General features: G+C 43.9%; 1 protein-coding gene across 3 annotated transcripts in view; it reads right to left on the reverse strand.

Annotated features, from left to right (window-relative positions):
- The window catches only part of STAC (SH3 and cysteine rich domain), a gene marked incomplete at both ends in the record, with an annotated part of 143,705 nt that overhangs the window by 47,783 nt on the left and 80,283 nt on the right, over positions 1-15,639 (reverse strand). For 2 of the 3 annotated variants that reach the window (XM_080825849.1, XM_080825848.1), the window contains 3 exons: positions 593-708; positions 1,819-1,900; positions 3,466-3,566. In XM_080825849.1, coding sequence (XP_080681975.1) covers positions 593-708; positions 1,819-1,900; positions 3,466-3,566 — 299 coding nt within the window. The remainder of the gene's footprint in view (positions 1-592; positions 709-1,818; positions 1,901-3,465; positions 3,567-15,639) is intronic. The other variant, XM_080825850.1, reaches the window with a different exon arrangement.

Consider the following 15,639-nt stretch of genomic DNA (forward strand, 5'->3'; position numbering starts at 1 on the left):
GCCATGGGTAGTCATTTTAGACCAAAAAAAAAAAAAAAAAAAATGTGGGAGAGGTGTCTGGGAGGGTGAATGTCCCTTGGAAACAGACCCTGTTAAGTCACCAGTCCAGCGCCTCTGGGGAGGGCAGCTTTTGTGTGAAAGCAAGAAGAGTACCTTGTCTCTGAGAGAAAAGAATGAGAAAATGTGAGAAAGAGCTGTATTCTTGAACTGGGATGTAGCCGGAAGGAGAAATGGCCACAGCCGGGACTTCCCTGCTTCTGCCATTGTTTGGGTGAACTTTTCTCTTTGTTGACTGCCATGCCATCGGGTATTGGTGGGAAGGGAGGGAGGGGAAGTACATGGAGAGTCGAGGTACATGAAACCAAGAACATGGTCTTTGAGGACAAAAGTACAATGATCCCTGGGTGTTGGCCACAAACAGGAAGTTAACCTTTAGTGGCCCAAGGCACCTGGGATTTCCCTTCAGAGGCTGCCTGACTCTCAAAGACCTGTCCTCATGATACATTTATGGGGAACTCCTTGCGCTGCCGTGCCTGGGGTCTGCCCTCCCCAGAGCACTGCAGGTGGACTGAGGGAGGAAGAGGATAATTACAGAAGTTCTGTGAGGTGATTCAGAGCCACTGCCGGAGCTGCCCTTCTTCGTCCTCTGGGCCAGGGAGGTGCCGAAGCGGAGGGTCTCATAGACAGGGTCCACCTTATTGCCACAGGCTGCAACGGAAGAGAAAGGTCGTCTGAGTGATGGGTTTCCTCCACTCACCATCAGGAGGGCAGCCAAATATTTATCATACCTTCTGGGTCAACAGCACTTAAGAAGAAGGTTCTGTGCCCCAGGCTCTCTAGTAACCCCAGGGAAAAAAGGAGCTGTGTGTGGTCAAGCTCACTGGCCAGATGGGCCCCCCACAATATTTGCCCATTGACCAGGCCCTTCCGGTGCACCCACCACTTACACCCAGAACTCTCTGCTCCCAGATGCTTCCTGATTTATTGGTTTTCCTCTTTTGTTATCCAGCCTCAGGACTCCAATATCAAGCTTCTTCCTGGACGTCAGCTTTATTTCCCTTAGTATGAGGTTCTACTTGCCAAGGTTTAAAGCCTTGAGCAAGACTTAAACTTTGTTGTAGGAGGCAGGTGTTTTTGAAGGAATTTGACATTACCAGGCCTTGCGAATTTCTGCTTAAAAGCTTTCTGAGTTTAAAACTTGCCCCCCTCCAAAGGCAAAAAGATGTAAAGATTCTCACAGACAGAGGGAAAAAAAATAGAAATAAACTGAAAGATATTGTTAAAGAATAAACTGAAGCCAGAAATATCTATAAATATCAGACATTTTTTGGTCCTCATTAAAGAAAAACTGATATTCAGAGTTCCTTCCAAGCATTTGTCTATAATTTATGGGTTTTTTTGTTTGTTTGTTTACAACAATTAGGAAAAGCAGCTTTTACTGTTCTTCACTTGTAGGGTCTGACAGGCTGAGTAACTCGTCCAGAACACAGTTAGTGGGTCAGCGGGGAAGCTGGGCTCCGAGCCAGGTGTGTGGGATGCTAGGCTCTAAGTTCTTCCCACTCTGCCATGCTGCTGATGGGTGGAATAGCATATCAGCAGCCTTTGGGACTTGGGTGTTTTTCAAGCTTCATCGGGGAAAGAATTTGCTCCTCCTTAGATCTCCTCTCCAGCAAAGCAAACAATCATAACGCAATCAGCCACCAGACAGATGCACAAACATAGCCCTTTGGGTCTGCAGTCCCAAGAGAGGAGAGTAACAGCTACTAAGGCTGACGCTGTTGCCCCAAACCAACTCAACTCATCAGCGTCCCAACTCACCGATGGGCATAACTTCTTTAATGCATCCAAACTGTTCATGGATGAGCAAGGGGGAGCTGTAGTAACGCCGAAACCCCTTTGGCTGGAGAAAGAATGAGAAAGAGGAAGGCTTAATGTCACAGAGGTGCTGGAGAAAACCACACAAGAGCTCTGAAAATCATACCAGCTGATTTTTCCAGGGGGCACCCCTCTGTCGCCCTTGAAGATGCTGACTTGTCCTTGAATTTACCCCTGGTGGGGGGATAGGACGGGAGGTACAGGTGGCAATAAGCAAGCTACGCTCCACCCAGAAAGCAAGCCCCAACCCTGCCCTTCCTTTTCCTGCCTCTCCTCCTTTGGCAGACCTTAGCAGCCTCCCTTGTGTCTAGGCTCCTCATGATCTCCCACAATACAAATGGACTGGCATGCATTATTTCATAGCAGTTCACTATTAAGGTTTATTAAAATCATAAAAGACCTGGGCCAGGGGAAGCAGACCTCAGAGGGAGGCCCAAAGGACCTTGTATATGTGGCAAACTCCCCCCAGAGTCACTTGTCTTGTGTTCTAGACTCTATCATGTTTTTCTGATCTCTCATTCATAGTCTTTGCCTTGGTTTGTGGGAATCACCATTGGAAGAGAAGGAGGGGAACAGGTGAGGCAGGGGTTTTAGAGAAGATGACACTGCCAATCAGAGTAAGGAGATGAACCCTCTAAGAACTCCTGACTTACTATATCCCAGTGCTGGAAGGGAAGTTTGTGGCCTGGCCCCTACTGGAATTCCCGAATCCTCGCCCTTATTCCTGGCAAGTGGTATCCTCTTTTTTTTGAACACTGCCATTTCTGAGGTGTGGGTGGGAGGAGCTCTCACTAACCAAGGAGGCAGGTCTTTGGTGACCTTCTCTCTTTGTTAAGACTTGGTATCTACCGATTCTAGGTCTTTTCCCTGGAGCCATAGGACAGGAGATAATTCCTCTTCTGTATGACGGGTCTTAAATATTTTGAAGGCAGCTGTCACAGTCCAAGTGTCTCTAGGCTAGACATTCTTGGTCCCCTTGACAGTTCTTTGGCCATCCTAGTATCAATACCCTCAAAAGTGCTCTGGGTTCCTTTTTTTCCACATGTTGCCCCAGTACTGAAGCCCATGCTCCCAAGATGCTAAGACCAGCCTAGAATGGGCCACGGCCATCTGATCTTCCTTGGCTTGGCCGCCATGATCTCTTAAAGTGGTACATCGATTTTTATTACTCGCTCCATTTTTAGGGTGGTGGTTAATCTCTCTTCCTCTCTTGACATCTGCTGAGCCAATTTAACACTGAGGTGACCAGCCACCCTCATTTTTCTGGGCAGAGAGGTTTCCAGGGATGCCTCACTTTCAACTTCAAAACATGGACAGTCCCAGGATGTGGGCCTTGCAGTGCTAACGCTGGAGAAGTTCCAACCCGGGACAAGTCAGTCACCCTGTTAAGGACACAAAGTCTTTTTCACATGGGGAACATTTATCTCTCAGGATGATAAAGCTGCTCTTCTGCTTGGGTCATTAGGCCAACAAGGAAGCCCGGTTGGTAGGCCAGGGACTTGGGGGCTGCCTCCCTAGTGTCTGGCTATGAGGGTGGAGGAGCTTGGATAGGCAGGGGGGTCTGGGCTCACTCCTGGCACCGGCCCTTACCAGCTTGCCCATGCACCGCTGGGGTGCTAGGCCATCCATGCACTTGTGGTGGAGACTCATCTTACAGGCCTTGCAGCGCAGCCCATGCTTAGCGTTTGCTCCTGTCAGACATGCGCGAGCTTTGGTTAGGAGACAGCCTGCCTTCACCTGGTGGCTAGCATGAAGTCCCTGAAAGAGGGGTTAATCCCCAGACCCGGGTAATTCTTCTTTTCTCACACACTGAAGTCGCGTGATGCTTTTGAAATGGACAAGATCTTATGGTAGATTCTTTGACCTTCTCCCACATCTGGTACCACTTCAGGTACCAGCTCTGGTTTCCTTCTACTCATTTCCTTTTCATGACTCCAGAAAATCTCAGTCTCCTCCATGTCACTGATCACTCATTTCAAGCTAGCAAATGCCACTTTCTTGCTCCTCACAGAGGCCACCCATTTCCGCTCTTCTGTAAGTCTTGCCAAGGAGTGCAAGTGCTGCAGTTTTGCCCATTTTTACCCGAGTTTCTGTCACAGAGTCTGAGCTGTTGGACAGATGCTCGGGAAAATGGCCAATAAAGGGGGAATGGCACAGTCTGTGTGAGAGACAGGCTGATGGTACTTAAAGTGGGGACGGAGGACTGGGTCCAACACCAGCTCCTGGCTGGTGGAAGAGGAGCAGGTTCAGTAAGGAGCAGGCCATGAGAGCACTGCTTCAGGGAGTCATCCAGCCTCCCGGGACAGGGTGCTGTGACAGGGTGGGAAGAATGGAGACAGAGGAGAGAGGTCCCTTGGAGCCCATGCTGCGGAAGTGAGGCTCAAGGCAGCAGTGTTGGGGGCAGACACAAGGGAGGGCCCGGACTGCCTCAAAGATGTGGGGGGTGCTGGCCACCTGCATTCACGTTATGCGGAGCAGTTAGAAGGAGGTTAGGTGAGGATGTCAGGGTGGGACGTTTTGTCTCCATTTGGTCCAAGACAAGACGTGCAAGACAGAGCGAGTGAGCTGGTAGGTTCCTCACACACCCCCAAACATGGGCTGCCAAAATGGGACTTTATAGCTCTCAGATGACCAAGCACATGAAGCACATTAGAAAAGTGAGGGAAGGGGGTACAGGAGAGGGTTTCCTTGTGGAACTGCTGAGGTCCTACTCCTTTCATCCTGCTCCTCCCACATAGCAAGAAGGGTGGGAGCGTCTCTACTCAGTCCTACTTAGAGAAGCTTCAAGGAGATTATTTTAAAAGCTCGGCTTATACCCCCTGGAGTCTGCAGGACACACAGCTGTGGCTATACCCACATGAAGAATGCTGACCAAGAACACCGCTGGACAGGCAATGGGACTCCCAACATCTCATAGGCATTAATTCATACATATATTCGGAGACATGAGGCCACAAATAGCCCCGGCTGCAAACACAGCTGACTACAGAAGCAAAATGAGGATCATATGTGAAAACCACCCTCTTCTCCGCCATCCAAACCACCATTGGCCCTTGTCCAGACTAATTCCTAACTGAACTAGCTTATCTGGGTTTGTCTTCCTCCAATGCATGCGTAGGAACCAGAACAATCATTTAAACACGACTTGAATCACCGCCCTCTCTTGTGTAAACAGCTTTCAGTAGGTTCTCCCTGCCTTTCTGGCATTATACAAAATGCTCAGCATGGTGGGGAGGCTTTGTATGATTTGGTGGGAGCCCATACTTGCTCCTATCTTAGGCCAACCCCCTTGTTCGCTATGCTCTAGCCACCTGGCCTTCTGTGAGTTCCCTGAAGGCATGAGCTCTTTAATTCCTCAGGGTCTTTCACACATGTACCCTAAATGTTTGGAATGTTGTCTATATCACTCCTCACCTGGCTGGTCAGTCCTCATCCTTTGAGTCTCTTGTCATTCCTCCCATGATGCTTTCTTGACCACATTTCTCCTTTCCTGTCTAAATTATCTTTTTTTTCTTTAAAATTAATCTTTCTTGCAGCTTTCTGTTGTTGTTTTTCATAGCATTTATCACAATTACTCATTCAAGAGTTTGTTTTTGTATACCTTTCCTCCTGGACTGTGAACCCAATGAGGCTAAGGGCTATGTTTGTTCATCTATCACTGTGTACCCAGCTCTGAGCATGATGTCCAATAATATGCGCTAAATACATTAACCAACAAATTCTCTCACAGTCACACATGTACTCAAACAGGAGTGACTGACTGAGATAATTAAGTGGAGTTGATTCATTGATGGTGTAGAAGCAGCATTCCAGAGCTGAGAGAGGACTTGAAGATCAACTGTAGGCATGATTTTATTCCACAGATGAGAATCCTGAGGTACCAGGTCAGAAGAGGTCCTGCCTAGTATCACTTTTCCTCTGCTTGACCCTAAAACTTCCTCCCTTTATTGGGAGTAAGGTACATGAATATATGAAAGGGGATAATTAGATAATTAAAAAAAAAAAGGAGAGTACAAGAACCAGATATTCATCTGGGAAAAGCCTCAGGCAAACTCTTGTCTGGACAAAGATCCACAAACCCTTCAGGAGATATTACCTGAAAACTGCCTTCAAGAAGGTATCATTTAACACAAAGTGTGTCTGCTCTTACAACCACAGAAAGGCAAAGTGACATATAAACAAACCATAAATTACTGGGTATGTGTGCTTGTTCATAAATACTAATTGGAAAGGCTCTTTTCCTTTTTTTGAGAGTGGTTATTGCAATGCCTTTTAAACACTGGACTTTGAAAACAATCACTCATTTTTTTGTTTTCAAATTAGAGAATGCTATTTGTGCCCTATGAGAGACTGTAAGTAAAAGCTTCAAAGAAGAGTTATTTCATTGTGTGCTGGACTCTGAAATAGCACTATTATGTATTAAGGTATATTTTCCTTCAGACCTGAACACTGTAATTTCAGTTTTCCTTGTCTGTTCTAATACACTCCACTATTTGAATGAGTCAGATCACCAACAATAATTTGGTTTTAGGTGTTCCAATTTCTACAGTGGAATAGCACAAGTGTGACTGAAGAGGAAAGCCTGTATTCTGTGGTTCAGAGAATAGTTCAAAGGGATAATTCACATCACTCAGTGGTGTTAGTTTACTGTAGCAGGATATGGGAAAGCTACGGTCTGGTCCATTACTAGTGACCTCCATCACAAAGGCGTCACTGAATGTGACCCTTATGCCTCAGTAAGAGTGGGAAAAACACGGTTTTAAATTAGAATCTGTCTCATGCTGGCCCCTTAAACTTATGAAAGCTACTAACATTCCCAGAGCCTCAGCTGTCTCCTCATCAAATGGCAATGCTTCTAAGTCCTCCCAGGGTTGCTAACAGTAATAGTGTCAAAATACATGCAAAGGGGATTGCATGGATTTAAATACTTGGAAACATAAAAGATGTCACTAGACTCTGAGTAAACATGGTGGACTGGCCACAAGAGTCCCATTTATTCATACCAAAGCCCACTAAAATGTCAGTCAAATAATAAAAAGTGACATAACCCCCAAATAACAAGGTTACCAGGAAGAGTGGCAAGCATAGAAGAGAGTTCAACATGTATTCAGAAGATAGAAAGCAACTGGAGGAAGGGCAAGGAATTTCACAGAAAAGGGGGAGAGAGAGTTCCCCATAGCAATTTGGAAATGGGAGGATCAGGGGTCATCGAAAATTGTGGAATTTCAAAATTCTGAGTGAAAAGACTTTCCAACCTAGAATTTTATACCCAGGCAAATTAGTAACAATTATGTAGGCAGAACAGACATATTCAGGGACTCCAAATCTTTGCTTTCCATACACCATTTCTCAGAACACTAATGAAAAATGTGCCTCAGAGAGATCAGGGAATAAATCAAGGAAGAGGAAATTGTTGGATCCAGTGCACAACAGAGGAACTGACACAGAGGAAAGGTAAATGATAAGGCCATACAGGTGCTGCAAGATGAAGTAAGGCCATATCCTTGGGGAAAAAATGGAACTTAGAAGTTTATTGATGCTTTTCAGGTTTGGATGCTGTAATAGATATGGCACCTGATAGAAACATTTGAAAAAAATTATAGATGCATAAAAAGTCAAGAGAATTAAAAAGGTGATTTCTGCATGAGGAAATATAAAAGCTGTGTAAGAGTAGAAATGTAATCCTAATACAATATTTGAATCAGCAATAGTCACAATAGTGTATACATGGACTATCAAGTTCACACAAAATTGTGACAAAACTACTAGGGAAGATGAGAACAAAGGGAGAGCAAAGATTGTGCTGTAACTCTTGTGGGAAGGTGAGAGTGAGACAGAGAACAAACAGGGGGTGCTGGAGGGTGGCAGCCAGAAATCAATAAATATTTCATTAATCAACAAAGAGTAAGCACAGCATTTAGACATACTGAAATAAATTCCAAAGAAACAGTTGCAGAGGATGAAAGTAGCTACCTTTCAGAAGTGTCCTAGTTGTAGGATGAGAAAGTTTCCAATGAAGTATTTTCAGTACCATCTGTACCGTATTTAAACTACTCTCATGTCCTACTGTAGCAAAAAGCAAATGAAAATGAAGCTGCTGGAAGCTGGGTCCTATCAGCCCCTTGCATTGATGTGGTTTGTGGTATATGGAGATACAGGGAAAATAGGGAGCCGGCTCATCATGTAACGATCAGTTATTCCCTGGTACTGAACTTCTGGGATAAACTAAGAGAGTTCTATGAGTTACAGTGGAAAATTGTTAAGAATGTTAGTTATGATACTCGGAGTTTGGAATGGATCAGTGCAAGCCAGGACAACAATGACTAACTTCCTGGCGTTGGGCTCTTTTATGAGCATGGTTGGGTCTACCATTATGGATAAGTAAGCTGTCCCTAGAGGAACCAAGTGTTGAAGCTCTTGTGAATAAAGGAGTCTCTATATAGATATTGGGAGAAATTTCTCAATGCGAATGGTTAATCAACAACACTGGATGACAGGCTATTTTTTTTAATAACATTAATTATATATATATATCTATAAAAAAGGTGGCAAGAATCATTTTGATAACATTTGGCCATTTAAGCATTGCTTAACTCTTAGTCACATTTCATATTATATCTCTTAAAAATAAAACAGGATAAACCAGGGGTTTACAATCAAGACCCCTTAACCAGGAAAATAACATGGAGAATGAAGGTCCAATGCTGGGGGTCCACCCCCCTCATTCTATGCAAAGAGACAGATTTCTCCTTGTGGCCCCAAATCCTGGACGCTTGTGTGACTACTGGGTTCTAAACTACCTGCAGATCTGCATTGTATGAGCCTCCACCTGGCTGGGTCTAACTTTTCATATCCATGTTCCAATGTGACTAATCCTGGTTTGCTGGGACTCAGAACTCCCCAGATCCTGTGTGGCCCTACGATCCAGGCCAGGTACTGCCTGCCTGCCCTAGGAAGTGAACTGAAAGCTGATTCTGGGAACCACTGTCTCTGTCTCTGCTATTGGTCTGCAGATGTTGAGAACTATCTGCACTGGAATCCTATTAGCCGTGCCCCTTGACTTATGTCATTTTCCTTGTGGACACCTCACAGCTAACAACTTACACAGGCCTCTGAGTCCTCCTTCTGGCATGAGCTCCCATGACACCTTTCAGGTGACCTACGACAGTGTCTGTGAGTGCTCTGTTGTCCTGAGAGAGAAGCTTCAGATTTCCATCATTGCTTTCATCTCATACCTATAACTCAGAAAGGCCGGTCCCTCCATACCTAAACCTGCCTGATTATAGGAGTGCATAGGCATAATTTCAGCTATGGTTCCCTGTACTGGTGCAATGAAGAGACATCTGAGGGCACCCTGTATAAATGATGGCCTGAATGACCTCACGTGGAATGTTGATTTCTAGTACGGGAATGCTTACATTCTGTATCTTCGGTGGCTTCATTCTTAAAAACTCTGGCTTCAGAATCTGAATAATAATAGGATTATTTGGAAGAGTCAGTGCTCCATAGTGGAATTAAAAGTAATACATGCAGGACATGGGAAGTGTTTCTGTGACTTTCACATGCTACTTCTTTTTTTTTAAATTTTTTTATTTTTATTTATTTATTTTTAAAAATATTTTATTTATTTATTTGTCAGAGAGAGAGAGAGAGAGTGAGAGAGTGAGCACAGGCAGACAGAGTGGCAGAGGGAGAAGCAGGCTCCCTGCGGAGCAAGGAGCCCGATGTGGGACTTGATCCCAGGACGCCGGGATCATGACCTGAGCCGAAGGCAGCCGCTTAACCAACTGAGCCACCCAGGCGTCCCTGCATGCTACTTCTTTTTGATGTCAAATCATGGTATGGAGATGATCTTTAAGACTGTGAGGCCACGGGAAACCAGCTAAGCCAAACAGAGTCACTGGGCATGATCCTTTCTCATCTCCTATGGACAGAGGGTGACTTGAGAGAAAAACAAATGAATGGAGGAAAAAATCAGCATAATTCAGACGGAAGGAGTTCGGCGGTCAATACACACACACACACTTGCATACACACACTTGTGTGTGCACACCCACACACACTTACACACACATATTTGAGATCGAAGAACATTGTACTAGAAGTCATAAATGAATTCTCACCCTGATCCTTCTGGAAGGAAAGGCAGCAGGAAGGAACTAAAAATTATCGTGCTCTTGTGCACTCTTGGGCAGTTTCCTGGATGTTTCTTCATTTTATTAATACTTGTTACCTGTTATATGCAAGGCATCATTTTAATTGAAGAAGGCGGGGGTAATCAATAATTTCAATGGCAAAGAATGGACTAAAGTTGAGTTGGGTTGAATATGTGATTCACTAGCTGTGAACTCAATACTGTAATTTTCCCCCCGTTTTTATCCACACAGTACTGTGAGGTAGGGATTTTTGTTCTTTTTTTTTTTAAAGAGATTTTATATATTTATTTGACAGACAGAGATCACAAGTAGGCAGAGAGGCAGGCAGAGAGAGAGAGAGGAAGGGAAGCAGGGAGTCTGCCGAGCAGAGAGCCCGATGCAGGGCTCGATGCAGGGCTCGATCCCAGGACGCTGGGGTCATGCCCTGAGCCGAAGGCAGAGGCTTTAACCCACTGAGCCACCCAGGCACCTCTGTTCTCTCTTTGTTACAGTGAGTGAACTGAAGCTCAGGGATACATAGCAAGTGAGGACACAGACTGGACGAGGGTCCAGGTCTATACAACTTGGAAGCTTGGCTCTCTTCCCTCGTCCCCACTGCCTCCTGCCAGACGTCCACACATCAGCAGATCTCTACCCTGGCCTGGTCTGCATTTTTCCTATTGAAACTGAAAGGGAAAAATTCCAAAGACATTCATGGTCCTCCAAGCTCTGTTTATGATAATCGTAGAATAAAAATACAAGTATGTTACCACAGCCATTGAAGATAGGGTTGGAAGGTTGGAGGAGAAGGGTCAAGGAGTTTCTAGATACCAAAGTTTTCCCTGAGGAGATTCTGGGTAAGCAATGGTTCCTGTCCCAACATCCTTTTCTGATCACATTTGCGATGGGTAACAGATAGGCTCTCATAGCGGACGGAGGTGAACAGGATTTTTTTGCATGAGCTGGCCACTGCGGAGATGCTGGTCCATGTAACAGATATGTAGAAGGGATTATAGGCTCCACTGCTCTGCAGCTCAGGGCAGGCTCTTGAATTCACGTAGAAGGAACGTGTGGGAAATACGGAGTATTTCCCATTGCAGACATTGCCAAGCCCACTAAGCTGGCGATGACTCATGCGATCAATAACGCATTAGGAATTAAGGCTGCAAATGCATTAGCCAATATAAGAGTACCCTGCTGTTTCTAGTTTTCCTATGTACTTATCTGGGGACTTGTTTTTGTTTCGAAAATAACACTGATGTCATAAATGTTCTCATCTTGGTTGATTCTTTTTAAAAGGAGGAGTGGAGGCAAGGTGGAGAAATACAAATGTAAGAAGACAAAAGTACCAAAGCAGGACAGTTGTTCTACAACTTATTATGACTTCCATGCATAAATTGTCTTCTATTTTTATGTTTGATCTGGATATGTGTGTATATATATGTACACATAATAAATGTACTATGGCGAGGTAGAAGAAGCTGGACTTAAGGTATCAAAAAACTTAGATCTTAATCCTCAGGTCTGATACCTTGGACAGGCATCTCTCCTCCGACCTCAGTCTCTCCATCTGAGAAAGGGTGTCGCGAGCACCAAGTGGCCTTCTTTTTTTTTTTTTTTAAAGATTTTATTTATTCATTTGACAGAGAAAGAGATCGCAAGTAGGCAGAGAGTCAGGTAGAGAGAGGGGGGAAAGCAGGCTCTCTGCTCAGCAGGGATGCTGAGGCAGATGCGGGGCTCGATCCCAGGACCCTGAGATTGTGACCTGAGCCAAAGGCAGTGGCTTAATCCACTGAGCCACCCAGGAGCCGCAAGGGGCCTTCTTTTTAAGAAGCACAACTCAACATGAAAAGTAGATGGTCACAGGGCTAAACGTGCATCACCTGCAGCTCTAAATGATGGTTTTCCCTGAGGTCATGATTTCCAGATTCCTGGCTGAACTGGATATTCCAATCTCAGGATTTGATGAGGCATGACTCTGCTAGAGTACCAACTACATTCTCCTGTCCTGTGTGTACTACACCCAAATCTCCACACTCAGTTTAGAAATTAACCAAGTGACTCTTGCTCTGTACAGGTTTACCTCAAATACCCTTGAAACACGATTATGGCATCAAATACTAAAGAAATGTATTATTTATAGAAGAATTCATTCCAGTGATCTTTTATAAATAAGATTCATACTTATTTATTAACTATGTTACTGATTTATTTAAATAATAGTTAAACATTTAAATACTATAACATATAATGATTTTTTTAATGTATTAACTCAATAAGCTAACCATTTAAGGACTTCTAACACCTGATGAAGACCAAGCTGATGGAAGTTTTAGCAGCTGTGGCCAATGGGAGAGAATTAGAACTAATGGTTAAAGCCCAGGTGGACTGTCAGTTGCACGACATTGATCCCTCAGCTTTCTGGGAGAAGGTCTGCAGTACAAAACTGGGCCTTCCTCTGGAGCGTCTCTGCATTAAAGGGCCACATATAACCTGGAGGATCTGTATAAAAGGGCTACACTGGGAGAGGTTTGAGATTGAGGAGAGAATATTAAAACAAAACAATAAACAAACAAACATCCCCCAAACAAAGCAAGACAAAACGAATGGGTAGACACTTTCATCCACACTCTAGAAAGATGGGCCACGGAGATGTTAAGCTTCACATTTCAGATTTGACTAGGATTTGGGAAGCCCTGGCAGGGATTGTGGAGAAAAGCTGTCAGAACTGAGAATATCAGTTCCATTGACATGGGTGCGGTCCTCCCTTGACTTCATCTGCCACTTTGCAGGGGAGAAAAAAGCCGCTGAGTGCCGGGGAGGACCATGCGGCTTAGCCTTCTCCGGAGTTTACCCTTTCAGGATGGAGAGGGGACAGAATTACTCTTCTGGTCTTACTCTCTGCTAAGAATCTCGCCCATGCTGAGCACGCCACCAATGACATTTTTACGACATTCACCAGAGCATTAGAAATGCTTTCCTGTCATCTAGTGTAGTCTTTTAAAATTGTAGCTTACAAGCTAATCAAGTGAAGGCATAATTATCAGGAGGAAGGCAGATAACTCCCAATTCCTTCTTTGAAAAACACTTTATATTTCAAGAATCTGGAGATTCTAGTAGCAAAATGGAGCATTTCTCTGGAACTTGTCCACAAAGAAAAACTTGGTCATAAAGGAGTTTGTTGTTGTTGTTGTTTTTGGTTTTGGTTTTTGTTTGTTCTTTCTTCCTGAGGAATTAGACTAGGAGCCTGAAAAGTGTCTCTGTAAAGGGCACGAAAGTACATTTTTTAAAATTGTGTTATGTTAGTCACCATCCAGTACATCATTAGTTTTTGATGTAGTGTTGCATGATTCACTGTTTGCATATGACACATATTTTAGACTTTGCAAGCCTTACAGTTTCTATTGCATTTATTCCACTGTTGTAGCATGAAGTAGACACAAAAAACAAGTAATCAAATAAGCATGGCTATGTCTCCATAAAACTCTATCTAGACACACTGAAACTTAAATTCATATAATTTTCATGTGTTATGAAATAGTCTTCTCTAGATTTTCTTTTAACAATTAAAAAATAAAAACCATTTCTATTCCTGGCTCGAAACAGGCCGTGGGCCAAATTCGGCCAGTGGGCCATACACAGCTCTTTCTTTTTCCCAGTATTTTTAAAAATTGAGGTATAATGCATGTAACATAAAATTGACCAGCATGGAGTGAAGAATTCGGTGGCATTTTGTACATTTGTAATATCGTGTGACCGCCACCTCTATCTAATTCTGAAACATTTTCATCACCCCAAAAGGAAATCCCATATCCATTAAGCAATTATGTCCCACTCTTCCCTCCCCCAGCTTCTAGAAACCATCAAACTGCTTTGTGTCTTTATGGATTTGCCTATTCTTGCTATTTCATATAAACAGCTCATCAATCTGTGACCTTTGTATCTGGGTTCTTTCACATAGTTTGGTTCTGAGGTTTACCCACATGTATCAGTATCTCATTCCTTTTTATGGCTGAATATTCCATTACAAGCAGTCTAGTTTATTATTAGAAATAGCCATTAATCTAATTACTCATAGAAACAGATTTCTCATTTTGATTTAAGCTCTTAGTGAAGGTGGGATAGAAGGATATGGTATTCTATAATATAATAAAGGATGCACATCTGAAATGAGTCTGTCTGATACTTAATGAGGAAACATTAGAAACTCTCTCTCACCAGTAAACTGTTCTCATTGTTACCAGACACCAACATCAAGCTAAATCCAGTAGTCGAATTTCATCCCATAACTGATCTACCAATAGCAGGACTTGATAAGGTTGATCATTCTCTAACATTTTCTTTCTTGGGTTATAAGACGGTGTATCTTCTTGGCTTATCTCTACCACACTAGGCACTTTTTCCTGGTCTCTTGCTGGTTCTTCCCCTTTTACCCAACTTTTTAAGATTTTAAGATTTACCCAGGCTAAGTCCTTGGTCCTCTTCTCTTTTCTGTCTGTACCTACTCCCTTGGTCATATCATCCAACACTATCCCTTCAAATACTATTTACATGCTTACAACTCCAATATTTTTATCTTTAGAAAAGGCCCTCAAATTCCAAATCTACTTACACACCTGACTTCTTGATATTTTTCTACTTGGCTGCCAGATAAACATTTCAAACTTCAACATGTCTCAAACTGAATTAGTGATCTTTTCCCTTCAGCACCTACCCCAGAACCTATTTGAGCTGCAGTTTTCCCATTTCGCTTGATGGCAACTCCATTTTTCCAGTTACTCCAGTTTCTGGGCCAGAAACCTTGTTGGAAAAATCGCTGTATGCTAATTTCCTCATGCAGCTCACCTGCAGAAAATCCTGCTGGGCATGCCCTTCAAAATATATCAAGAGTCCGGACCCTTCTCAGTTCTTCCCACTGTTCCCTGACCTCCGACCTGTGCTGCTATGACAGCCTCCTGACCGTCCTTTTTGCTTCAATCCATGTCCCATTCCTCCAAAGTCTTGCTATTCTTCACAGAGAAGCTAAAACCACCTTTTGCAAATACCATTAAAGTCCTATAATTACTTTATAGGGTAAAAGCTGAAGTCCTCACAATGGCCTACAGAGTTACACAAGAGATCTGCCCTCCTTTCTTCTGCCCATCATTCACTCTGCTCCACCGCACACTGGCTACTGGGCTGTTACTGAGCATACTAGGCATACTCCTGCCTTAGGCTTTAGCTCTAGTTGTTCCTTTCATTTGAAATGCCCTTTCCCTAGAGTTCTCCCACCTTTCACAAGTCTTGCTCAGGCCTTATCCCAACAAGCTCACACGACCACTTATGCGATGCTGTAATCCGTCCCTTGCCTCTGAACTCCCGATCCTCCTCACCTTGCTTTACATTGTTCTTTCTTCCACATAACTTAGAACATTAGAAAACTCATCCATTCATCTATCCATCGATCCATCCACCCACCCATCCATCCACCTATCCATCCACTCACCCACCCATCCATCCATCCATCCACCCGCATCCATCCATCCACCTGCAATCATCCATCCACCCATCCATCCATCCACCCACCCACCCATCCATCCATCCATCCACCCGCATCCATCCATCCACCTGCAACCATCCATCCACCCAT

The sequence above is a fragment of the Martes martes genome (genome assembly GCF_963455335.1).
Source record: "Martes martes genome assembly, chromosome: 1".
NCBI classification, from domain to species: Eukaryota; Metazoa; Chordata; class Mammalia; order Carnivora; family Mustelidae; genus Martes; species Martes martes.